The sequence below is a fragment of the Nomascus leucogenys genome, chromosome 6 (assembly GCF_006542625.1).
Source record: "Nomascus leucogenys isolate Asia chromosome 6, Asia_NLE_v1, whole genome shotgun sequence".
NCBI classification, from domain to species: Eukaryota; Metazoa; Chordata; class Mammalia; order Primates; family Hylobatidae; genus Nomascus; species Nomascus leucogenys.
In genome coordinates, this window is record NC_044386.1 from 111,649,523 (window position 1) to 111,676,442 (window position 26,920).

At 42.3% G+C, this 26,920-nt stretch overlaps 1 protein-coding gene across 6 annotated transcripts in view; it reads left to right on the forward strand.

Moving 5' to 3' along the window:
- Positions 1 to 25,547, forward strand: part of CHD2 (chromodomain helicase DNA binding protein 2) — a 146,062-nt gene extending 120,515 nt beyond the window's left edge. For 5 of the 6 annotated variants that reach the window (XM_030815058.1, XM_030815057.1, XM_030815061.1 and 2 more), the window contains 6 exons: positions 1,511 to 1,645; positions 6,028 to 6,206; positions 9,217 to 9,316; positions 11,549 to 11,762; positions 17,558 to 17,804; positions 21,919 to 22,252. In XM_030815058.1, the coding sequence (XP_030670918.1) occupies positions 1,511 to 1,645; positions 6,028 to 6,206; positions 9,217 to 9,316; positions 11,549 to 11,762; positions 17,558 to 17,804; positions 21,919 to 22,252 (1,209 nt within the window). Of the gene's footprint in view, positions 1 to 1,510; positions 1,646 to 6,027; positions 6,207 to 9,216; positions 9,317 to 11,548; positions 11,763 to 17,557; positions 17,805 to 21,918 lie in introns of all 6 variants that reach the window. The other variant, XM_030815056.1, reaches the window with a different exon arrangement.
- Positions 25,548 to 26,920: the final 1,373 nt, after the last annotated feature.

Consider the following 26,920-nt stretch of genomic DNA (forward strand, 5'->3'; position numbering starts at 1 on the left):
ACAAGCAAAAATCTAGCTGGGCATTGTGGCATGTGCCTATGGGCCCAGTTGCATGGGAGGCAGAGGTGAGAGGATTGCTTAGGCCCAGGAGCTCGAGGCTGCAGTGAGCCATGGTTGTGTCACACTTCACTCCAGCCTGGGCAACAGAGCAAGACCTTGTCTCAAAAAAAAAATCATTTTTAATAGTTGGGGAGGATTCTGTTAGGGTGTAACATGTTAGAAGCAATTTGAATTTCCCATTTTGAAATACTTTCTAATTTTCAATGTTAATAGACCATACTGTGACAAATAACCTGTGCATTTGTGCTTCCACAGAAAGACATTCTTTTTCTTAAAGTAAAATATTAAAAAAATAAAAACACAAAGAACAATTTTAGCAAACATCTGTTTATCCACTCTCCAGATATCACAACTGTTGTTAACATTTTTTCATGGTTACTACATTTTTTCATGGTTACTTTAAGTGGCTTTTTTTTTTTTTTTTTTTTTTTTGGCGGGGCTAGGCTAGGGGGAGACGCTGATATCTTTTGTATTTCATGAACATATGACTGATACTGTTGAAGCTGCCCCCTGTTCCTTTTCCTGGATTTTATTACTCTTCCTCTGTTCTCCCTATAACCACTACTGTGAAGTGGGTTCGAAACCTTCCTGTTCATGTTTTTATATTTGTAGTACATATTATAGTGTATATCCATATGACTATAAACAAAGCATACTGTATGCTTAAAAATGTACATGAAGTCAAGCCAGGCATAGTGGCTCACACTTGTAATCCCAGCACTTTGGGAGGCTGAGGTGGACAGATCACAAGGTCAGGAGTTCTAGTCCTGCCTGGACGACATGGTGAAACCCCGTCTGTACTAAAAATAAAAAAATTAGCTGGGTGTGGTGGCATGCGCCTGTAATCCGAGCTACTTGGGAGGCTGAAGCAGAAGAATCTCTTCAACCCAGGAGGCAGAGGTTGCAGTGAGCCAAGATCATGACACTGCACTCCAGCCTGGATGACAGAGCGAGAATCTGTCTCAAAAAAAAAAAAAAAAGTACTTGAAGTAATTTTTTATATTCATCTGCAACCTTTCCTTTCAATATAATTGAGATTTATATAGATTTCATTTACAAGAATTTAGTTTATACAGATTCCTAAATCAAAGGGTATGCTGTTAATAAAAGTTGCTACATGATACTCTAGAAGAGTTCTGCCAATTTACAATCTTAACCTCTTGATGACATTTCTGTGCATTTTACGGATAAAGGAGTAGAAGCCCAAAAATAGCACTGATGAAACTGAAGTTATAATTGGGTACATTTAGAGATGGAAATGGGAATAATGTGTGAGTAAGCTGCTAATCAGATAGGTTTGTCTTCATGATGTTTTAGGATTTTATTTTACCTTTTTAAAAATAAACTGAGACCATCATATTTACCCATTGTAATAACATAGGTAAGAAATCCAAATTGCACGGTAGGATTGCACAAATGACAATGACTCCTTGTAACTCTTTTTTAAAAGCCTAAAAGTGGTGATGCCAAATCTTCGAGTAAATCAAAGCGATCTCAGGGTCCTGTCCATATTACAGCAGGAAGTGAACCTGTCCCCATTGGAGAGGATGAGGATGATGATCTGGACCAGGAGACATTCAGCATAGTAAGTCTTGAAATCGGGGGATGCCAGTGTCTGCAGCCACGGTGCTTGCTGTGGCTCTGCCTTTTATAGGTCCAGAAGGAGCTTCAGTTGAGCTAAGCAATAGTACATTACTTTGGAAACACATTGCTTACAATATTGGAAGACCATGTGCTCTTCAGCAGGCTGGTAGGAAGAGATTTTCTTGTCTTTTATTGAGGGGAAGTTTAAGGAGTGGATTTCATGTCTTGTGCTCCTAGTTAAGAGAGGCTCTAAGGGCCCTTAAGGGCATTTGGGAAAGAGAAGTGTTCACTGAGCAAATATTTATTGAATGTTTTCTGTGTTCCAGCCCCCAGAGTTACCATGTTGAATAGATAACTGTTTCTATCATTGTAAACTGTACATTTGAGTAGGGGAGTTAGGTAACTACACAAATCATGTTGGTGTTCCTCTAACAGGGCGCTGGAGGAGAGAGAGTGCATACTGTGGAGATCCTGGGAGAAGGGAATTTGACCTAGTCAGGGGATGCCAGGAGGGCTTGTGTAAGGAAGTGATGTTTGAGTTGGGTTCTGAAGGAAGAATAAAAGGTAACAGGAGAAGAGGGGAGGCCAAGGCGATGGGGAGCGAGTGCATGGACCAGGTCTTGCACGGGATTGGATACAGGCCAGTGTGTCCTCAAGGCCCCTTTGCCCCTGGCTGGAGCTGCAGGTATAGATTTCACTGTGCCACCATCCCTTCCCCACCTCTCTGTGGCTTCTTCTCCCCATACTTCCACAAATCTGTTAATCAAACAGCTCATTCAGGCTGAAAGAAAAAGTGGTTTTCTTCCAAATTTGAAAATACTTCCATCCTGTGGCAGCAAAGGACCCTGTTGACCCTGTCCTGTAACCTCTTTTTGACTTCTTTCTCTGAGTTTTCTAAAACCTATACACGTATGTATATAGATACTGTTTTCTTTGCACTTATCTCTGTTTTCTTAAGTCTCTTTTTTGCCTGTGAGCTCTCTGAGGACAAGTATTACGTTTTATATACAGTTCATTTAGATGCTAGAAGTATATCAATAAATGAGTAAATTGAATAAATGAATAAACTAATTACATAGCCAGCTAACCAATCTGTTTCCTAGTCTTTCTTATCCGAGTGTTTATAAGAGAAAATGATATCTAATGTTCTATGGTACCATGACATTTAAAAAATGCTCTTACAAATGACTCATTTAATCTTGTTTTTGTATTATGAAATCTTTAAAAGATGCAAAGAAATTTCAGGGATATAATAGTAATTGATAAATATACCGTGAAGTTTTGTCAAATCTGAATTTTTTTTAAGACTCAAAATATAAAGCTGAATCCCTTGGTGTTCCTCCCTCTCAACCTATGCTTTTTATGTCTCTCTCTCTCTTTTTTTTTTTTTTTTGAGACAGATTCTTGCCCTGTCGCCCAGGCTGGAGTGTAGTAGCGCAGTCTTGGCTCACTGTAACCTCTGCCTCCCGGGTTCAAGCAATTCTCCTGCCTCAGCCTCCTGAGTAGCTGGGGTTACAGATGCACTCCACCACACCCGGCTAACTTTTGTATTTTTAGTAGATACGGGGTTTCACCATGTAGGTCAGGCTGGTCTTGAACTCCTGACCTCATGATCCGCCCACCTCAGCCTCCTAAAATGCTGGCATTACAGGCGTGAGCCACTGCACCTGGCCTTTTCTCTCTCTCTTACCTCCCAGACGTAACCATGATTCTGAATTCAATTTTTATACTTAACGTGTGGTTCTAGAGTTTTGCTACTTAAGTCTGTAAAGATGATAATAGCTCACATTAATAGCCAGTTACTGTTTATGTGCTTTATATATTATTTTTTCCACAACAATCCTGTGAGGTAGTTTATTGTTTCCATTTTACATATTTAAAAATCAGGTGAAGAGAGTTAAGTGATTTGCCCTTATGTCACACAGCTAAGACATGGAACACAGTTTTGACCCAGGCAGTTTGGCATGAGAGGTTGGGTCCATAACCATTGTGCTACATAGCCTCCTACATATAAACAACATAGAGGATTGATTTCCATGTCTTAAAACTGTAATTGGCACACTTGTGTATCCTGTGACTTGCTTTTCCTCTCATAGCAGTCACATTTTTTGAGATTTATCTATGTTAATAATTGTGGCTCTCATTTAAGTTTCATGTTATTCTACGATTTATTCTTCCACAGTTTATTCTTTCTCATATTGATGGACATCAGGATTTTTCCAAATGTTTGCTACTACAAATAGGCTACAGTGAAATTCTTGCCCATATTTTCTTGCACTGCACAAGTGAGAGCTTCTCTAGGGTGTATGGCTTGAGCAAAAATGGTGGGTCATTCATTAGGTGGACACATCTGCCACTTTATTAGATACTCGAGTTACCCTTGAAAGCAGTTGCAGAGATTGCATTAATTATAGCAATGAATTCAAGTTCCGATTGCTTACCAGCCTTAGAAACAGTTGTTAATTTCTGACTCAGTTAACAGTTGTTAAGTTTTGCTAATCTGAGGGCTATGAAATACTGACTGAAGGTCGTTGGACATTTATTTTCATATTTTAGTGCTCATTCACGTTCCTTGTGAATTGCAGTTATTCAAAATTGACATATTTGGAATAATTTATCTTTCTTACCTTTTCTGTAGGAATCCTTTTTACATTCTTAATACTAATCTTTTATTTTTTATAGTCATTACAGGTGTCTCTTAGTTTTTGGTATATTTTTTATTTTATGTCCTTTTAAAAAATTGAAGTATAACACAGAAAAATCCACAGATAAGTGTGTAGCTGTGGAAATGACCACAAAGTGATGGGAGTTTGTAGAGTTTTCATTATTTGAAAATTTCATCACCACGGGTCTTACTTAGTTCATTGTGCCAGATACTCAGTGGCTGACAACCATGTCCCTACACCATTCTGTGAAATTTTCTTGAATTATACGGTGGTAATTTTCTCTAAGTTCCCAGTTTTACCTTTATGGAATTTCTTGTGTTTGGATACTAAATTCTGGATATTGGTTCCTAATTTTATCTTTTTAAGTTGTTCATTTCTGCTTTTTACTCTGCTTTCTGGGAGATTCCTTCAACTTCGTTTCACATTACTTATTTCCAAGATCTTTTTCCTCCACCGCTCTCGAATATCTTTATACTTCTCTTTGCTTTCCATTGTTATACACTTTGCTTTGATGGCTTTGCTGATCCTCGGTTGTCAGCTCATATTTAAGAGTGGAGGACTAAACATCTGATTGGAAGTTTGCGCATGTGGGTGGTGGGGCCTGATCTCCTTTGAAAGTTTTCACTATAGGATGATCTAGCAGAAACTTGGCGACAGATAGTCAGGATCATTTGGTTTTTCCTCTGGGGCAGTCACATTTTGTGAAGAATGCCCCAGTTCCCTGACGCTCCAGAGCGTGAAGGCCTGGCTCCGTCCATTCTGGAATCTGAGAGGCAGAAGACTTGGGTGTGGCTCACCCTGTGTGACTGTGCTCATGTGCTCACATAATCCTGTTTTCAGTGTGGTGGGCTCAGCCCTCATCCGTGCCTACGCAGTCCAGCTCAGAGGTTCTTTTATCGTTTTCTGGAGAATAAATCTTTATATTTGTTGCTGGGTGGAGTTAGAGATCTGGGTATCTTATGAATCTGGATATGTGTTACTTCTTAAGCAGTTTTTAAACCACTCCCCATTTTAGCCCTCATCCTTCTTTGTGAAGACACCTCGCCTTTGGGGGAATTTTGCCGTGTAAGTCAGGTTAGTTCTCGGTTCTCTTCACTCCTGGCTTTGAATTTCATTTTCTCAGGTCTGTTTTGTTATTTCCCATGCTGCCAATATTTTGTTGCCGTTATCCTCTCTCTTGTTTTCTGTTGTCTTTGTGGGCTTGTCTCTTCTAAGGACAATCCTTTTACCATTGTTTTAATGGGATTGGGGAGATAGAGAAAAGATTCTTGTGTTCTGTTTACCATCTTATCTGGAAGCCTTTCTCTTGCTTTCTTTCAAGCCTGAAGGATTTGTAAATATTTTATCCCATATTTTTAGACAGTTTGTGGTGGGAAAATTTCAGGTTAGGTCTGTAATACTGCTTCTCATTAGATCTTCAAAATGGGCTTGTGAGGCATGCCATGCCTCTCTTGCAGATGAGGAAGCAGTATTTAGAGAGGTTAAGTAAGGCGTGAAGGGTTATCACGTAACTCTAAGCGATGGTGCTGGCACTACACTTCAGGGTTTTCTGACTTGAATACTTACACTTACTCCACTGCACTAGCTTTACCCACTCTTCCTCTAGCAATTATATGGCGTAGGGGTGGGCTGTGTTTTCATTGAGAGCACAGTAAGCAAAGGACAAGACATATTTTCTGTAGATTGTTTATGTCTTTACTCTGTTGTTCTGTTGCAGTGTAAGGAGAGGATGAGGCCCGTGAAAAAGGCACTGAAACAGCTCGACAAACCTGACAAGGGGCTCAACGTGCAAGAACAGCTGGAACACACCCGGAACTGCCTACTGAAAATTGGAGACCGGATAGCCGAGTGCCTTAAAGCCTACTCAGATCAGGAGCACATCAAACTCTGGAGGAGGTAACTACTTTGGCCTCATCTGCCCAGTTTGATTTGACTGAGTGTGGGAGTGGATTCTGTTTTCTTTTAATAAAAGGTGGCATAGCCACCTAAGAAACCTTTTTCCCAACAAAACTCATCTATTGGCAATATACCTGCAGGCTTTAACCTCCTTTCCATGAAATAGGCTATTCCACTGAGACGAGCCTTTTGAAGGGGTAGGACGATGTCATTAATTTATTTTATGAGAGAAAGATAGTGTTACTTGATTTACTGGTCTATTCTCAGAAATAAATTTCCTTTAAGCCTACAAGGGGCAGAAATCATCTGGTCTTAACTGCTTTACCCATCTCAGGTTGATATCCAGATATTCAGATATTACTGTATCTAATACAACTAATTGGTTGGTTCTGTACCAACACATGGGGAAACAAAGGTTAAAACCACAAGAACTATGAGTTCTCTATTCTCATATCCTTTTTTAATAATTAAAGTAGTAATTTGGATTAAAGCAGTTAATCTAGAACTTCAATGTTTAAGGCATCATGGTTTATAAATGTTCCTTTATATAGCCACTTAAAAGATTTCAATAGTTTTAGGGAAACAGGTGGTGTTTGGTGACATGGATAAGCTCTTTAGTGGTGATTTCTGGGATTTTGGTGTACTCATCACCCGAGCAGTGTACACTGCACCCAATGTGTCGTCTTTTATCCCTCAGCCCCCTTCCCCCCAGAGTCCATTATATCATTTTTATGCCTTTGCATCCAGTGTTTGGTTTTCCATTCCTGAGTTATTTCACTTAGAATAATGGTCTCCAACTCCATTGAGATTGCTGCAAATGCCATTATTTTATTCCTTTTTATGGCTGAGTAGTATTCCATGGTATGTATATACCACATTTTCTTTATACACTTGTTGGTTGATGGGCATTTAGGCTGGTTCCATATTTTCGCAATTGCAGATTATGCTGCTATAAACATGTGAGTGCAAGTGCCTTTTTCATATAATGACTTCTTTTCCCCTGGGTAGATACCCAGTAGTGGGATTGCTGGATATATATCCACTATTCACTTTGGATATTTTAAGAAAACATGACTGGAAATTTTTTTTTTTTTTTAAATGAGACGGAATCTGACTCTATCACTCTATTGCCCAGGCTGAAGTGCAGTGGCACAATCTTGGCACTGCAGCCTCCACCTCCCGGGTTCAAGAGATTCTCCTGCTTCAGCCTCCTAAGTAGCTGGGATTACAGGTGCCTGCCACCACGCCTGGCTAATTTTTGTATTTTTAGTAGAGATGGGGTTTCATCATGTTGACCAGGCTGGTCTCGAGCTCCTGACCTTAGGTGATCTGCCCGCCTCGACCTCCTGAAGTGCTGGTATTACAGGCATGAGCCATTGCTCCCAGCCATGACTGGAAATTCTAAAAGGCAGTTGTAACATTAAATCTCTTTCCATTAATCACAGTTACTTCGTTTTTATTTTATTTTAGACTCAGAGGGTACATGTGCTTGTTTGTACATAACAACAGTTACTTTGAACTTGTATAGTTCATGGATAATGTGATTATCTTTGTATAATATGTCCAATCTCAGAGGACTAGTTTTTGAGTGAAAAATGGATTTAAGAAAACTTCTGCATGATGGTGTCCACAGCATGCTTCACACCTATAAAGAAAAGATTTAATTTTCAAAATGGTACTTCTTTTTTTCCCCTTAACACTGTTACCAACTTCTTTGTTTACCTAGCGGCATCTGGCCTTTTTTTTTTTTTTCCTTTTTAAATTTAACACTGATTAGAAGATAGCAAAAGGTCCTCCCAGTGAACAGACCCATCTTTAAATGTGCCAGGCACTGTGATCTTGGCTAGCAGTAGTTTACAAGGTCCTCGTCATTTACAAGTCAAAAAAGTAGTACAAGGTAAGCCCTCGGAGAAACTGTTCATCATGAGGCAGCAAATGCAAGACCAGATAGAGTGGAAGTGTTGAGAAGGAAGTGCGTGAAGAGTAGTCGGGAAGGAAGGTCTTCTGAGAGGCAGGCAAGTGCACTTGAACTGAGCGTACATGACCTGTGTTGAATTGCTGAGATGAACAGAGTTCTCAGGCTTCAGCAAAGGCTTGAAAGTGGGACAGGGAGGGGACTGGGTGGTGTTCAGGATTTAAAGACAGTTTGCTAAAAAGACTGAAGCTCTTTATAGGAGGCTTTAGACAGGAAGGTAAATGGCTCTTCACCTGATGCAGCAGGCTTACTAGTTAGGGAGCCTGTACAGGTGTCCTGTCAGCAGCAAGCCATGGTGAAACTAACTACCTATTAGGAAGTTTGAGAAGATATGAGACTCCTTTATCTAGCTCACTCTGACTACCTGTGCTTACTCTTTTTAAACACCTCTTTCATCATATCATTCCCCTGTTGTGCAGTAACACCATGCTAGGGTGAACATAATGGAATTGGAGGGAAAAAGTCACTGAGAGTTTTAAGGAAGAAATGAAAGGTTGTGGTGGCGACAACTGGGAGGAAGGAGGGGCAGCAACACAGAGATGACCAGCTGAATGGACGCCACAACCTGGGAGATGGTGGTGCTGATGGATTTGTGGTAGAGTCCAGAAACTGAAGGAAAACTTAAAGGACTGGAGTCTGGGGTGTCACTGATATAAATTTAGAGGAGTTTTAGGTATTGATAGAGCCCTAGTCTCTAAATCCCTCTGTCAGACGCTTTTGGCAGAACCATATAAAGGTGTACAGTAAGTTCTCAGATAACGTCGTTTCCTTCAGCTTTGTTTCATTATAACATTGATGAGAAAAAAAAATTGATTTTGTTTCACTTAAAGTTGCAATTTCCAAGAACCTGTTGACAACATTGTTAGGACTTACTGTATTATTAACACAAATACCCAAAATAATATTTCTGTAACTTAATTTCTATCCTTAGGGAGTATACCACAGCACAATTTAATAGCTTGCCATCCATGAAGATAATAAAAAATTGCTTTTCTAATTCTATAATTCACCAGAACTGTTCATTTTTCTTTTTAGGAACCTATGGATTTTTGTTTCCAAGTTTACAGAATTTGATGCTCGAAAACTGCATAAGTTATACAAGATGGCTCATAAGAAAAGGTCTCAAGAAGAGGAGGTAAAGTACAAATTCAATCCTAATTCATACAAACAAATAGCAATTCCACAGAAAAATCTCTTAATTTTTGTTTTTCCATGGGGAGATGATCACAGAATCATGGGTTATTGCTGGTGCTAATAGTCAAACAATAAGACCAGATGGGTGAAATAGCCAATGTATTGGAGCCTAACATTGTTGAAATTCTGACAAAGAGTGTTTACCCTGTGTTTTTATGTCCTAAAATCATTTGTTCACCAGGTTTTTTCTTCCATGTGCATTTTTCTTCTGTACATGTTGGTAGCTTATAAATGTGGCTCCTAGGAAGTAATAGGGTGGTGGGAAGAAAATACTTTTTCTCTTCTTTCCTGGACCATCTACTTGGTCTCCTTCCAGCTTTTGTATGGAAGGGGTCCTGCTACTCACTTGTGAGAGGTGCTCAGAAGTTGCCTGTCTTTGGAATAGGGGGATGGGTGCAGAAGTGACATGGAAGAGGCTGCAGAGGCAGTGCTCCTTGTGTGAGTGTGCCCATTTGCAGATCTGCTGACTTGCCAAATGGGCTGTACCCAAGTTGGACATTTGGTTCAATCTGTGAGCATTAAATACCACCTCCACTAAGGTGTTAACTCCATGAAGGCAGAGATTTTATGTCTCTCATCTACTGCTATGTTTTCAGCACATAGAATGGAATAAAACGGTGCGGGGGACAGGGAGGCACTCAGGAGTATTTGTTATGCTGTGCCCAGTGCTGTGTTGGCCTGTGAAGCAGCACCCTCAAGTAGTTGATAATTTAATTTTACATGGAAGAATATTTTATAGCAGTAACATACAGGAATCATATACTAATAAGCATTATAAAAAGTCTATAAAAGGATAGTCAGGAAAGGCCCCAGGAGGGAATGAAATAGTTAGGAAAGGCCCTTTAGAAAGGAATGAAAATTAGGAAGAAGGTCTGAAGTTGGACACATAATAATGAAAGACTTCATTGATTTAGGGATCAGAAATGAGTATAAGTTGAATAACAAAAATGGTGGTATCCTACTAGTGGGAGTATACATTGTCACAACCTTTCTGGAGGAGAATTCAGCAAGATTTATTAAAAGACTAAAGCATGCAGTTTTGCTTCCAGGAATTTAGTTTTGAGAAGGAGATAGAGATTTAAACATGTTTATAATGGAAATGACTTGGAAGCCCAACAGTAAGAAATACATTCGATGTGGCTAGGCGCGGTGGCTCGTGCCTGTAATCCCAGCACTTTGGGGGGCTGAGGCGGGTGGATCACTTGAGGCTGAGAGTTCGAGACCAGCCTGGCCAATGTGATGAAGCCTCATCTCTACATAAACTACAAATATTAGCTGGGTGTGGTGGCACATGCCTGTAGCCCCAGCCCCTCAGGAGGCTGAGGTGGGAGGATCACATGAGACCAGGAGATGGAGGTTGCAGTGAGCTGAGATTGCATCACTGAATGCCTGCCTGGGTGACAGAGTGAGACTCTGTTTAAAAAAACAAACAAACAAACAAAAAAAACACATTCAGTAGTTTAGGATATATCCATATTGGAGAGTACTAATCAATTATTAAACATAATATTGTAGAAATAAGTATTTACATGGAAAGATTTTCACAATACATTAAGTGAAAAATGAATACCAAATATTTTTGTTTTAAATACAAATACAAAAAAAAGCTTAGAAAAATATGTGCCAAATTATTAACAGTAATTCCCTTGCTGGTTAGGATTTGGGTCACTTTGTTGTTTTTATTGTGTGATTTTTTTTATATCAAACATTTGACTTGTGTGATAAGGAGTAATGTCACTCCAACATTCAGATATTTAGCTTGATGACTTTGGCATAGGAGTTAGTTCCCACTGGACAGTCCCGCAGGGTTGTTTGTTGTGGTTAGCCTTGGAAAGTCGGTAGTCTTGGTTTTACATGGTCCAGGATGATCCTCTGAGAGTGCCGCCAGCCTGGGCGCCCACGCCATACCCTGTACAGTGACATCTAGCAGTCTATGCATGTGTTCTTGCAGGTACTTAGCAGTAATGGTCAAACTCAGCATAAATTCCACTGAGTTCCCCCAGCAAATAGCCTAACAGTGGAATTTATGAGCCTTTTTTTTTGTTAGGAGGTAGTAAACGGCAGTTCAAAAGTTAAGGACAAGAAGGAGCTGTTTAGAGGTGATAACCTTTATTCTTCTCTGGGGAATTAAGCCTGGGATCTTGAGCTTCTTTGGTTTCCTTTTACTCTTCAGGAGCAAAAGAAGAAAGATGACATGCCTGGGGGTAAGAAACCATTTCGTCCAGAGGCCTCAGGCTCCAGCCGGGATTCTCTGATCTCTCAGTCCCATACCTCACACAACCTTCACCCTCAGAAGCCTCATTTGCCTGCCTCCCATGGCCCACAGATGCATGGACACCCAAGAGATAACTACAGTCACCCCAACAAGAGACACTTCAGTAATGCAGGTAGGTCATTAAGTGGAGTTTTTAAAAGAGGTGCCAAAAAATAAAAAATTCACACAACCGTTTCATTTTCCAAAGACACTGGCTAGACTTCTGTGCTTTATTCTCTTCTAACGCTTTATTGTCCTCTCTTTTCTTAATGAGAGAAAGCATGAAATAAAGGTCCCCCAATTTTTTTTTTGTTTGAGACTGAGTCTTGCTCTGTCACCCATGCTGGAGTGCAGTGGCACGATCTCGGCCCACTGCAACCTCCACCTCCTGGGTTCAGGCGATTCTCGTCCCTCAGCTTCCCGAGTAGCTGGGATTACAGATGTGCACCACCATGCTCGGCTAATTTTTAAATTTTTAGTAGAGACAGGGTTTTGCCATGTTGGCCAGGCTGGTCTCAAACTCCCGGTGCCATGTGATCTGCCCACCTCAGCCTCCCAAAATGCTGGGGTTACAGGTGTGAACCACTGTGTCTGGCCCCCAGGACTATTATTTCAACTTCAGATTAAGAAGAACCCAGCTAACATGAACAAACGAAAAAGACTGAGGGAGAAGTTTACATTCTGTATGACAGTTAGATGGTTAAAACTGCTAATCTTGAAAGAACTCTTGTAAATTGAGAACAAAACAATAATAACTGAATAGAAAAATGGGCAATGAACAGAGTGAAGAGACAGTTTCTGTAAGGTGAGAAAATATTACCAACCATACATCTGATAAGGGGATAATACCCAAACTGTGTAAGGAACTCAGCTCCTTATGTAGCAAGAAGGCAAATGCCTGATTAAAGTGGGTAAGGGACCTGAAGAGACATTTCTCAAAAGAAGACGTACAAATGGCCAACAGGTATATGAAAAAATGCTCAGCATGACTAATCATCAGGGAAATGCAAATTAAAACTACGATGAGATATCATTTCACACTTGTTAGGATGGCTGTCACCAAAAAGTCAAAAGATAAGGGTTGCCAAGGATGTGGAGAGAAGGGAACCCAGCACATTGTTGGTGGGAATGTCAGTTAGTGCAGCCATTATGGAAAACAATGTAGAGATGCCTCAAAAAAATCACAAATAGAACTACCATATTGTGCAGCAGTCCCACTACTGGGTATATATTCAACGAAAATGAAATTAGTTATGTTGAAGAAATGCCTGCACTTACATATTCATTGCAGCATTATTTACGATAGCCAAGATACAGAATCATCCTAAGTGCCCATCAGCAGATGAGTGGATAAAGAAAATGTATATATACACAATCGAATAGTATTCAGCTTTAAAAAGAAGGAAATCCTCTTGTTTGCACCAACATGGTTGAATCTGGAGGACATTTACATTAAGTGAAATAAGTGAGGCACAGAAAGAGAAAAACTGCATATTCTCATTTATATTTGGAATCTGAAAAAGTCAAACTTATAGAAGCAGGGAGTAGAACAGGGTCGGAGAGCAGGGGAGAATTGGGAAGATGTTAACAACGGAGATAAAATTTCAGTTACATATGAGGAATATGTTGAGAAATCTGTTGTACAGCATGGTGACTGTAGTTAATAACAATGTATTATATTTTTGAGAATTGCTAAGAGATTTTAAGTGTTCTTGCCACAAAACATAAGTGCGTGAGGTAGTGCATATGTTAATTAGGCCGATTCAGCCATTCCATAACGTATATGTATTTTAAAACATTGCGTTGTGATCAATAAATATATACAATTTTTAATTGTCAATTAAAAAATTTTTACAGCCCGGGCAACATAGAGAGACTCAGTCTCTACAAAAGTGTGAAAATTAGCTGGACATAGTGGCGTAGTAGTCCCAGCTACTTGGGAGGCTGAGGTGGGAGAATTTCTTAGGCCTGGGAGGTGGAGGTTGCAGTGAGCCAGGACTGCACCACTGCACTCCAGTCTGGGTAATAGAGTGAGACCCTGTCTCAAAAAAAAAAAAAAAAAAAAAAAAAAAATTGCAGTTTTGAAACAAAACTCAAAGGAATCCAGATTGAATTAAAATTTTGGAAATTTGATTAGAAAAAAATAAACTCTGTAGAGCTTATCCATTGTTCTAAAACAAAATGAGCAAAAGTTATGAATTAGACAGTTCATGTAAAAGAGAAAATTCAAATGGCCAATATGACAAGATGACCAACCTTGCTACTAGGGAAATATAAATTAAAGCAACAATAGGTTAACCAATTTTTTTTACCCATTCAGATCATCAAAAATTAAAAAGGGAAATACACCCGATTGCTAAGAGTGTGAATTGCTATAATCTTTTCAGAAAATAATCTGAAAACCCACTCTGTGGGTTCTCTGTTCCTCCAGCAGTGGTCCCTGCCTGCCAAAGACCCAGATCCTTAGCCTCTTGCTGGTGCTCAGGATCACAGATCTCTTCAGTGGTGACAGAAGTCATCTCTTATCTCTTTGAGGTTTTCCACTCTGTGGAATCTTAGTCCTTCTAGTCCTCATTGCTTTGGCTGCTCTTTGATGCCTTTAAACACTTCTTTGTTTTTTGTTTTTTTTTTTTTTGGGAGATGGAGTCTCGCTCTGTCACCCAGGCTGGAGTGTAGCGGCACGATCTTGGCTCACTGCAACCTCCACCTCACGGGTTCAAGCGATTCTCCTGCCTCAACCTCCCGAGTAGCTGGGATTACAGGCACACACCACCATGCCGGGCTAATTTTTTATTTTTTTTATTTTTAGTACAGACAGGGTCTCACCATGTTGGCCAAGCTGGTCTTGAACTCCTGACCTCAGGCGATCCATTCGCCTCAGCCTCCCAAAGTGTTAGGATTACAGGCGTGAGCCACTGTGCCTGGCCTAAACACATTCTTTTTAATCTTCCCTTTTCTTATCGTTTTTGGCAGGATGTAATTCTGCTACAAGCTACCCTGCCTGGAAGCATTAAGTTCTATGTTCTGTAATCTTAAAAATCTGCATTCAAAATTATTTCATCACCATTTTGTTGAGGGAAAAAAAAGCTAATGACTTTGCAGAATGATTGGGAAATGTTTCCCTGTTCTTAGATGTAGTTGCATCAGTTATACTGGCTTTTTTCTAGTATTAGGCTGTTTTTGTGTTTTGCATACAATGTCACTTATTTTATATTCTGAATCCTTTAAAATAACTTCTTTTTTTTTTTTTCTTTTTGAGACGGAGTCTTGCTCTGTCACCCAGGCTGGAGTGCAGTGGCACCATCTCAGCTCACTGCAAGCTCCGCCTCCCGGGTTCACGCCATTCTCCTGCCTCAGCCTCCCAAGTAGCTGGGACTACAGGTGCCCACCACCACGCCCGGCTAATTTTTTGTATTTTTAGTAGAGATGGGGTTTCACTGTGTTAGCCAGGATGGTCTCGATCTCCTGACCTCGTGATCTGCCCACCTCTGCCTCCCAAAGTGCTGGGATTACAGGCGTGAGCCACCGCGCCTGGCTAAAATAACTTCTTACTAAATACATTCTTTTATTTAAACCTTGGATTCCTCACCCATCTTTTTAATAGCTCAATACTTTGTAACCTGTGATTTACCTCACAGAGGGTTTAAGAAGAAAGAAAATCTGTTTGATTTACTCTGGAAACAATGAATTAGCTTGAGTTTTAAGCACCTCTACAAAACCACAGACATTGACACCCTGTTAGAAATCTCACTTTCCATTTGATTTGAAGCCATCCTCAACTGATCCTTCGCATGTTTAGAAGGTGTCTCTTTTTGCTGTTATTTGTTAATTCTTAGGGTGAATAGTCAAAAGTTTTTTACTTTATGGTGCTTTCATCTGATCTACCCAGGTCAGCAATGAATTTAAGCCACTGGTTGACTGTACATCATGTTAATGCTATCAGTTTCTAAGCTCGGCACTTCCTTAATGGTGTTATTCTCCAGCTCTGTAGCAAAAAGCTGGAAGGCCAGCAAAATGAGTAGAGACACTTATTTGGTGGCATGTCTTTGATCTTAACATAATTATAGACAGAAGATGGATTTTTCCATGAGGTCATAGGTTCCTTTTGGTTAGTCCTCTGTATGAGTTTCCTAGGGCCGTATATAACAAAGTATCACAGACTAGGTGGCTTAAAACATCAGACATTTATTTTCTCACATTTCTGGAGACCAGGAAGTCTGATATCAAGGTGTCAGCAGGGTTGGTTCCTTCTGGAGGCTCTGAGGGAAAATCTGTTACATGCCTCTCTTCTGCCTTCTGGTGGCTGCCAGCAGTTCTTGGCGTTCTTGACTCGTAGGTGCATCACGCCGATTTCTGCCTCCATCTTTGCATAGCCTTCTCCTATGTAGAGCCTGTCATAGCTCCCTCTGCCTTTATTTTGAAAGGATGCCTGTCCTGGAATTTATAGCCCAACCTAAATTCAGGATGATCTCATCTAGAGATTTTTAACCTAATTACATCTGCAAAGACCTAGGTAAAATCACACTTACAGGCTCTGGGTGGACATGATATTTTGGTAGCCACAGTTTAACTCTCCATCCCTGGACTTCTGTGTCTTCACTACATTTTCTGATTCAAGTGAGTATGATTCATTTCCTTAGGAGAAAAGGAAGGCTACAGAAGTTAAAAGGATTGTAGTTTGGCCTTAATCCTTAAGAGACAGAGCACTGATCCAAGCTCAAAGTTAGAGAAATTACTTTTTTATAGGAGGAGGTCCATTTTTGTGTGTGTGCAGAATAGGGAAGAATAATAGAATCGGTGAGTGTAGTCTGGAGAGATTTTCAGAGACCAGGCACAGCAGGTACCAGCAGGTGAAATAAACGTTAAGATGCGTAACCGGAGGATATTACCTTGCAGCTGTGAAACTCAGCGGTATCACTTTCTGAATTAGTTTGGTTTTGGTGTTAAGAGTCTGCCACAGATTGGAAGGTTAAACAGGTATGGAGAGTGAAAAGCGGTAGTTCTTAAGATTTCAGAAGGAGAGGAGTAGTAAATTTTGCCTTAAAATTTGGTTGGAAAGAATGTTTAGGAGTCATTGGCCAGGTGCGGTGGCTCACGCCTGTAATCCCAGCACTTTGGGAGGCCGAGGCGGGCGGATCACGAGGTCAGGAGATCGAGACCATCCTGGCTAACACGGTGAAACCCCGTCTCTACTAAAAATACAAAAAATTAGCCGGGCGAGGTGGCGGGCGCCTGCAGTCCCAGCTACTCGGGAGGCTGAGGCAGGAGAATGGCGTGAACCCGGGAGGCGGAGCCTGCAGCGAGCCGAGATCGCGCCACTGCACTCCAACCTGGGCGACAGCGAGACTCTGTCTCAAAAAAAAAAAAAAAAAGAATGTTTAGGAGTCATTACTGATATGTTAGCCAGCAACAACAAGACCAAGAAGAAAGAAATTTAATGTCTGTTTGTAACATGTGTCAGGCTTTCAGTTTGAACTTCAGCAAAGTAGTGCTTACTTCAGCAGCATACCTACAAAAATTGGAACAATACAGAGAAGATTGGTGTGGAAGAAAACAAAAATAAAAAATAAGGCTGGGCGTGGTGGCTCGCAGCTGTAATCCCAGCACCTTGGGAAGCTGAGGCGGGCGGATCACCTGAGGTCAGGAGTTCGAGACCAGCCTAGCCAACATGGTGAAACCCTGTCTCTACTAAAAATTCAAAAATTGGGCAGGCATGGTGGCGGGTGCCTGTAGTCCCAGCTACTTGGGAGGCTGGGGCACGAGAATTGTTTGACCCAAGAGGTGGAGATTGCAGTGATCTAAGATCATGCCACTGCACTCCAGCCTGGGCAACAGAGCAAAACTCCATCTCCAAAAAAAAAAAATTGTAGTGGAAGTGAAATTCATCCATTTCTTGCAGTCATCAGATCATTCTTTCTTTTCCTACAGATCGAGGAGACTGGCAGAGGGAAAGAAAGTTCAACTATGGTGGTGGCAACAACAATCCACCATGGGGAAGCGACAGGCACCATCAGTATGAGCAGCACTGGTACAAGGACCACCATTATGGGGACCGGCGACATATGGATGCCCACCGTTCCGGAAGCTATCGACCCAACAACATGTCCAGAAAGAGGCCTTATGACCAGTACAGCAGTGACCGAGACCACCGGGGACACAGAGATTATTATGATAGGTATGCAAAAAGGCTGTGAGACACCAGGTGCCGACCTTTGCCAGGAGTTGTTTCTAGGCAGAAAGTGACGTATACATGAATGTATTTATCTATCAAATTACTGAAGATCTCATCATGTGTCAGCCACAGGGAATCCCATGTCTTGGTTAGATTTTATGTTTTATTTTCTGGGTCATAGGGAGCACATTTCACCTGTGCAGGAAAAGAGTTTTCTGCCGTCTTTTGAGGAAATGTAGTGAAGTGGTCGCCATAAAATATTAGAGTCAGCAACCAAATTTATTAAGCTCTGTGTGAGGCTGTCAGCCACACTAGGTGTCAGGGATCCCAAGATAGGTACCAGCCCACAGTCCTTACCTGCCACGAGCCCATAATTGAAGAGTCGAAGCCTTTCGAAGCTGCACCCTCTTTACTTCAGTACAATGCCACCAGTAGTACCATGAGCCAAAGCTTTACATTGTGAGAGTAGCAAGTCCAGGGAGAGCTAAAGAGGTTTTATCTGTATTTCCTAATTTCAAATCTTGGATAATTTAACCTCATAGCAGCTTTGGTTTTCCCTGGGCTGATGATGTGCGTCCTTTGCACTGTACCTTGAATTTAAAGTGGGAAAATTTCATATACATGTCTCAAAGTCCTGCTTTGTTTTTGGAAGATCTGGTAACAGCAGGCCGCATTAGCAGAGAGCTGTAGCTGAGTAGCTGTCACCTCCTTAGGAGTCTGCCCCTCACTCCCACCCTTCTCTCTATTGTCTGGACGCAGTGAGCACTTGCCTGCATTCTTCTAGTAGGTCTATATTTCTATTTGGTGTCAGTTTTCTTTTGCCTGAAGGACTTTTTCTGCTGGTGATAAACTCTTTCAGTGTTTGTATGTATGCCTGAAAAAGTACTTTGCCTTCATTTTTGAAAGCAGTTTTTGCTGAGTATATACATTTTTAGCTTTACAGTTTCTTTCAGTGCTTTAGAGATGTACCTCTGCTATTTACTTGCATTGTTTTGTGATGAAAAATCTGTCATCCTTTGTTCCTCTTTACATAATGTTCCTTTTAAAAAAAATCACTGATTATGATGTGCCTTGGTGTATTTTTCCTTGGTTTCTTGTGCTTGGAAATGTTTGAACTTCTTGGATCTGTGGGTTTATTGTTTCCATAAAATTTGGAAATTTTTACAATCTTCTTCAAATATTTTTTTCTGACCCTCCACTCTCTCTTCTTCTTTGGAGATTCTCATTACACCTATATTAGCTTGCTTGAAGTTGCCTCACAGCTCACTAGTATTCTGTTGACTTTTAAAAAATTATGCTTTCTCTCTGTTTCATTGTGGATAGTTTCTATTGCTACCTCTTCAAGTTCACTAATACTTTCCTTTTCAAAGTCAAGACTGCTATGAGGCCCATCCAGTGTACTTTGCATTTTATACATTGTAGTTCTAAAAGTTCGGAAAGTTGTATTTGGGTCTTTTTATATATGTTCTGTGTCTAACCTTTTAAAACCTGGAACACAGATATAACTTGGTTTTGATGTCCTTGTCTGCGAATCTTATCACTTGGGTCAGTTTCAGTTGATACCTCCTCACTGTGGGTCTTGCTCCCCTGGTACTTTCTGTGCCTAATAATTTTTGTCAGATGCCAGATGTGACATCTACCTTGTTGGGTGCTGGATATTTTTGTATTCCCATAAGTATTCTGGAGCTTTGTTATGAGTTGCAGGTTATTTGGAAGCAGTTTCCTTTCTCAGGTCTTGCTGTTAAGATTCGTTAGGTAGAACCAGAGCAGTGCTCAGTCAAGGGAATGATTGCCCACCCCCAAGGTAAAGAGCCTCATTGCACTCTACCCAATTGCATTAGTCTGTTTTGCAGGAATACCTGAGGCTGGGTAATTTATGGAGAAAAGAGTTTTATTTGGCGCACAGCATAGCACCAGCATCTGGTTGGCTTCTGGAGAGGCCTCAGGGAGCTTTTACTCATGGTGGAAGGCGAAGTGGGAGTAGGCGTCCCATGGCAAGAGAGGGAGCAAGAGAGAGAGGAGGAGGTGCCAGCCTCTTTTAAAGCACCAGCTCTCACATGAACTCAGAGAACTCACTCATTATCACAAGGACAGCACCAAGCCATTTATGAGGGATCTGCCCAAACACCTCGCACTACAACATTGGAGGTCACATTTCAACATGAGATTTGGAGGGGACACATATCCAAACTGTATCACCATCTGGAGGTCTTTGGTGTGGCTGGTGAGAACAGGCACGATGCCAGTTCTTTGTGAGCACAGGGCACTGTTACCTTTAGTCTTTTCGGGTGGTTCTTTCCCTGGCCTTGGGTAGTTTCCCCACATGCACATCCTAAGCAGTATTCAGCTGTATACCTGGGAACCCTCTGTAGATCTTCAAACTTCTTGCTCTGCAGAACTGTCTTCCCTCATGCCATGTCCTGTGAACTCTGGCCACCTTGGTTCCCCATCCCTCAGCTTGGGAAGCCAACTGGTGTCTTTCTGGGTTTCCTTCTTCCTGTGTCACAGCCTGAGGGCTATCTCATGATAGTAAGCAGGAGCCGTTAAAAGGCTCATTTCATTAGTGTCCATTCCTCAGGGATCACTGTGCTTCATGGCCTCATGTCTGGTGTCTTGAAAACCACTGTTCTATACATTTTGTCCCTTTTGGCTGTTTCAGGTAGGAGGGTAAATCTAGTCCCTGTTATTCCATTTTGACTGGAACTTGAAATTGCTCACTTCTTCCTCCCTCTTTCTTTCATTGAGGTGAAATTCATGTTACATAAAGGAACTATTTTAAAGCGAACAACTGAATGACCTTAGTGCATTTATACTATTGGGCAGCCAACACTTCTGTCTAGTTCCAAAACACTTTCATCACTCAGAGAAAACCCTATAACCATTAAATAATCCTTCCCCATTATTCCCTCTCCCCAGCCTCTGGCAACCACCAGTTTGCATTCTGTCTCTCTGGATTTGCCTGGACATTTCGTATAGAAAGAATCATACAATATGTGACCTTTTGTGTCTGGCTTCTTTCACTTAGCATAATGTTTTCAAGGTTCATTCATCAGTACTCATTCCATCTTACGGCTGAATAATATTTCATTGTGTGGATATACCACATTTTGTTTATCCATTCATCTGCTGATGGACGTTTGAGTTGTTTCCATCTTTGGGCTATTGCGAATAATGCTGCAGTGAAGATTGGTATACAGGTACTTGACTACCTGTTTTCAGTTTTGGATATGGTGCCTAGGAGTGGAATTGTTAGTCATATTCTTTACGTTTTTAGGAAACACCAAAATGTTTCTACAATGGCTGAACCATTTTACATTCCTATCAGCAATGTATAAGAGTTGAAGGTTTTCCTTGTCTTTGCCAACACTTACTTCCTGGGTTTTTTGTTTTTTTTTTTTTTTTTTTTTTTAAATGAATATCTCCATCTTGGTGGGTGTGAAGTAGTCTCATTGTGGGCTTGAATATGCATTTCCCTAATGATTAATGATATTGAGCATCTTTTCATTTTTTTTTGGCCATTTGTATATCTTCTTTGGAGAAATGTCTGTTCAAATCCTTTGCCTGCTTTTGAGTTGGGTTGTTTGTTTTTGTTGTTGAGTTTTACTAATTCTTTTTTTAATGGTATCATGAGCAGTTTACCATGGTCCAAGCTAAAAATTTTAATACTCTTCACATTGAGTTGGTTTTTAAGAGAATTTTATTAACTAGTCACTTACTTGTCGCATATTTAGGTTGATGGAGTTATTAATAACTTACAAAATAATTTCTGTGGCTCTTTTTCTCATGGGCTGGGTCCAGGAATATGGAAATGTTTATGGATCTTACCAGATTTTTCCTAAAGGGAGTGAGTTTGCAAAGCCATCAGTGATTTTTCAAGTGTGTACTTGTGTCACTGCACACTTGAGGCTTATTTCATAGGATGTATTTTGCTAATAAGTGTAAAATGACTCTTTGTTATTAATTTTTTTGATTCCTAATAATGTGAGCATTTGTCCTTGAGTCCATTTGTAAGTGTCCTTGAATATGAGTATATGAGGACGAGCCAAGTGGGTGGTGAAGAGAAGTGGATGGGAATCTGGCTTCAGTCTTTCGACTAATCCTTGCATCTCTATTTCAGGCACCATCATGACTCCAAGCGGAGGAGATCCGATGAATTTAGGCCTCAAAATTACCACCAGCAGGATTTCCGACGAATGTCTGATCACCGCCCCCCTATGGGCTACCATGGCCAGGGACCCTCAGACCATTACCGCTCTTTCCACACAGATAAACTGGGGGAATATAAACAGCCTCTACCCCCATTGCACCCTGCAGTCTCAGATCCTCGCTCACCCCCTTCTCAGAAATCTCCTCACGATTCCAAGTCACCCCTGGATCATAGGTCTCCTTTGGAGAGATCACTAGAACAGAAAAACAACCCAGATTATAACTGGAATGTTCGGAAAACATAAAGGACAGCTCGTCAAGGAGAGAGTAAGAGTCACCAAACACGTGGATATTTTTGGTCTGATCCTACAGTAGCCAGTTATCTAGACCAGTAAGTGGAGTTTCGGACATGCTGCTGCTGTCAACTCACTGGCTGAAGGAGCACTTCAAGGAATGGGAGGCCTTTCACTGGGTCCAGCTCTGATTCGGGTCACCCCTCCTGCACTTTGGCACCCCATCCCATTCCAGCCTAGTTCTGGCCTCCCACTTTGACGGGCACTTGGAGGAGGAGCTGACTTTGTGTGTACCAGTTTCACTGGGATGTGTTTCCCCAGTCAAGGAACAGGGGATCTTCAGAGTCATGAATGTTTTTTGCCAGGGTCAGTGTTCCCAGGACCTTAGTGCATGGTCAGGGCAGGAACTGGTGCATGGAGGCTGCTGGGACCTGATGTTACAGTGTGTGATTTGGTTGATTTGGTTCACTCTGACATGATGGATGCTGCTGATGGGGAGTGGCGAGTTGGGGCAAGCGGGTGGGGACAAGCATAGGACTTGAAGGGGAGCAGGTACACCCCTCAAATGTGTTCTTGGGAGAAATGATACACTTGGCCTCATTATGTGAAACCAATGGGTGGGGTTGAGGTGGGGAAGTAGAGAGAGGGCAACAGCTTCCACAACTGCTTCATCTCTGCCAACACTAATTTTTCCCACACTGTCTTTGTACATTTCAGAGGTTTGGTCTCCTGAGTGGGCCTCCTTTTCCCACTGTGCCAGGAAAAGTAGGTTGCTCTGGCTGACTTTTGAGTACTGTGAGTTAGGCAACATTGATGCCAGCATGGGTCTTACTTGACTGGGGAGTAGGCTGAGTGAGGGGTAGGGTGGGGTAGGTGGGGAGTAGTGTGGCCAGGGAACTGGAATCCCTGGTGGATTTCTGATTGCTATGCTGAGAAGGAAAGCTACAGGACCTGGAGAAAGGGATGCAGAGGCAGGCCTGCTGACCAACTTGTTGCAATCACAAAGGTGGGGGTCCTGGTGCAGGCGGTGAACGGGCTTCTAATGTGGGGTTCAGTAGTGCCAGCAAGTGGGGGAAACTTTCAGTATTGGGCTAGGTCAACACTTCCTGCTGCATTTCCTTCCCTTTGCACAGCTTGAAGAAATAGATTGGACAGAATCACACATCATGTGGTGGGCAGATGGAAATAAGTACCTGTGGTGAACAAGTTTCTACTGTAGTTGGAGATCACTAGAATTGAATTCAGTTTCTCTTAGAATATAATCAGGTATAAACCTAAGTTAAACTCTCTCCCAAACAGGGAGCATCCAAAGACACAGTGACTTGAGCTATAGATAGTAAAAATCGTACTAGAGTTGAACTGAGTTGGGTTTAGGAAGCAAGTTGGTTGCATCAATTAAGCAGGCTCTTTTCAATTGACTGATGCTGGGGCCTTCAGTTTTATTCTCAGTATAGCTTGCTAGTATTGTTAGAGTATCCAAAGGCCTTTCTAGATGGAGACAGAATAACTGACTTGAACATACAGTGTGCCTGTAAGTGTCCAGGCTCAGAGCTGGTGAAAACCCTTCTGTTGGGCGTGTGCAGGGTTAAACTCCCTGAAGTAACTTGTGAGGACTTCAGTGCTTGCTGGTGTCCTGGGCAGCACCATGAATGCCTTTAGCAAGACATGCCGAGTTGGATCCCCCGAATGAAGCAGATGTAGCTGTGGTGTGACCCTTGCTCCCTGCTACACAGAGCATCGCAGCGCTGGCCTGTGTGGTTTCCAGATGAGGGTCTGGGTCCCAGAAGCTTGTGTTGAGCGCTCGGTAGACCCACCCCCCTTACTGAACCCTCATAGTTCTTGGGGTTGTTCAGCCTGGACTTGTAGCATACATGTCCTGAAGCAAAGCTCTGGTGACTGCATGAGCCACCTGGCCACAGTCCTCCCATGGAGGGCCTGCTGTGACGCTCAGTGGAGAGGGCAGGACATGTGTCTCCACTTAGGCCACACAGTGATAAGGAAACCACAGATGGAGCTTCTTGCTGATAATATTGACTCTAGCCCACGTTTGCCTTGCCCAAGCCAAAGAGGAAGGTTAGGTTGGCTTGTCAAGCCCTTGAGCGATGGGAGATGGGGTGGGAAGGAGGTGAGCCCCTGCAGAGAGTTGGGTAGTGTCCTTCAGGAACGAAAGGAGGGGCAAAGGAGTCACCAGAGGCCCTGCATTTCCATCAGGGTTTCCACAGTCATCAGGGCTTCTCCCTTGAGTTGCTGATAGGAGATGTGAGTTATGCCCAAAGATGTCTCACCATGAGGAAAAAGAAACTTCCTTTGGTTCACATTCAGGACTCTTAGTGCCATATGAAGTAGCAAAAGGCAGTATCGGCCAGATCAGTGTTACATTGATGCTAAAATTACAGTGTCCCCATTAGACAACTATTTTAGGTGCTGGAGTATGTTTGAAGAGTGCGTTGGGAAAAAGGAAGCATTTCTTCATTGATTTAAATCAGTATGAATATTATATGCCTAAATAAAAAATTTGCACAGGTAAATTCTCTCACTTGTGAATGGGAGAAGCTGCCCCAGGAATCTGTGAGGATGGCATTCCCTGGAGCCTGGCTTTGAAAGATTTTATCGTTGGTAGAAATAACGGGTTGAGGAAGAGGGAGTTAGCATCACCTAAAACCTGCACGTGAACAAGGGTTGACATGATACACTATGGCCTTTAGAAAAGGGCCAGGTGAAACCCCAAGCTAATCACTGCGGTCTTTCAGAGCCGGACAGACAGGTGCCAGCAGAGCCCGGGGCTCGCTCTCCTTTCAGTCATTCCTCAGCCCTTCGAAGGGAAGCCCCAAACACTTTGCACACTGTGCCGCAGACATTCTGGCCTGGTGTGTCTGAAAGTTGCATCAGTCCTCACGGTGCAAACACAGTTTATTTAGGAAGTCACACAATGACACTGAAATCCTACAGACCAAAATCCACTTGTCAGCAGGAGCAGCAGCCCAGGCCCAGCACCAGCGGTCTTCCGGCTCCTCTGAGGGCTGCCACGTTGGGCGAGGGGAGCCATGCCAAGGGTCCAGGCTGCTTTAGGCCACCTGTGCCCCACTCATCTGGGGACAGATGGTTTTTCTTTATTGTAAAATTGTGGACTTTTAAAACCTGTTGACTAAACAGTAATTAATTTATATTTGTGAAAAATGCCACTGTCCTAGTGATTTCTGATGTAAATAATGTTGTTTATATAGTATGTATTAAATTTTCCTACATTGTAAAACTGCTGTACTTTTGATTCTTGTATATTAAAAAGTGTTCCTGAGGATTTTTAGAATTGGGCTAACACGTTGCATTGCATTGTGGTGTGAGCTATGTGACTAGAGATACCTCCTTGTCTACCTTCCCTCGTTGGTTGCTGGGTCACATCCAGATTTTTTGACAGCTTGTGAAGTGGCGCCTTTTAAAGTTGCATTTCCCGCCATCTGGTACCAGTTTGCATTGTTGCGTACCAGCCTTAACACCACAGATACCTAAGCTATTCCTGAGTTGGCCGTCGCTGAGGTGAACAGCTCCCTGGCCGAGCAACTCCAGGCCGTGGCCCACAGCTCTGCACTTGAGGGAGGACTGGAGTTGCCGAAACCGGTAGTTAATTCCCGTGGGTTAGTCCTGCCTGGGAGGATCCAGGGAGACCTAGGGGGGGCCACCCCTTCTATCTTGAAGGAAATAACACTGTGTCTGCCAGCCTGTAGCCTTGAGGGTAATTTAACAGATGGGGTCTGGGGGATGCCATTTTATAACGGAAACACTGACACAAACGTTAGCTTTAGCATTCTGGCACAGGGGCAGGCCCAGCTCTGGTGCAGCCCAGACAGAGGAAGGGTGGCACAGCCTGCGGGCAGAGATCTCTGTCTGAATAGGGGTTGAAGTTTGCCCAGATCCACGATTTTCACTAATGTTTCGGTGACTTTGAGACGAAACTAAATCGCTGTGAAGCTCTTAAATCTTGATACCAAATAAGCCATATGTCTACTCAGAGCTGAGCCGTCAACTCCTGTGACTCTGCTCTGTCAGCCCAGGGGACTTGGATGCAGGGGCCCTTGCCAGCCCTGGCCCGTGCTGGGGCGGGAGGCTGGGATTTTTAGTTCACGTAGTTCTTGAAAAAGATGCAGAAAAGCTGAGGGCTCCTGGTGCCCATAAAGAAACAACTCACAATCATGTTGTAACTCATGACTCAGCTGGAACAATCTGGGGAAACTTTAAGAACAAGTACTGCAATAATCAGCTTATTATGATTTACAATAGCCACAAGGCTTCGAAACTGCCAGCTGCCAAAATGCCTGCCTTTTACTGGAAGTGGCCGGCCCAGGGCCCCTGCCTCCTCCCTCCTCCCTGGCGGGGCCTCGCATGCCTGGCATCACGGCAAGCCCTCCTCAATTAGCGCCAACAGAAAGGTCACTTATTGAAACCCAAGTCCCTGCAGTTTGCCAGACCAGAGTCAGCTCCAGATTCCAACCTGTGGCTTTTAAAGGAGCAGGACCAGCTCTGATGTAAGGCTTTGCCTTAACTGAAGCCCCCCGCACCAGTCCTTTCTGTCATATCTTATGGGACCCATTTGGTATCCCAGCCTACCTCAAATTTGTTCTCATCAGTGAGGGGGTGGGGAGGAGAAGGTGCAGCCGGATTCAATGAAAGCTCCATCCTGCAGAA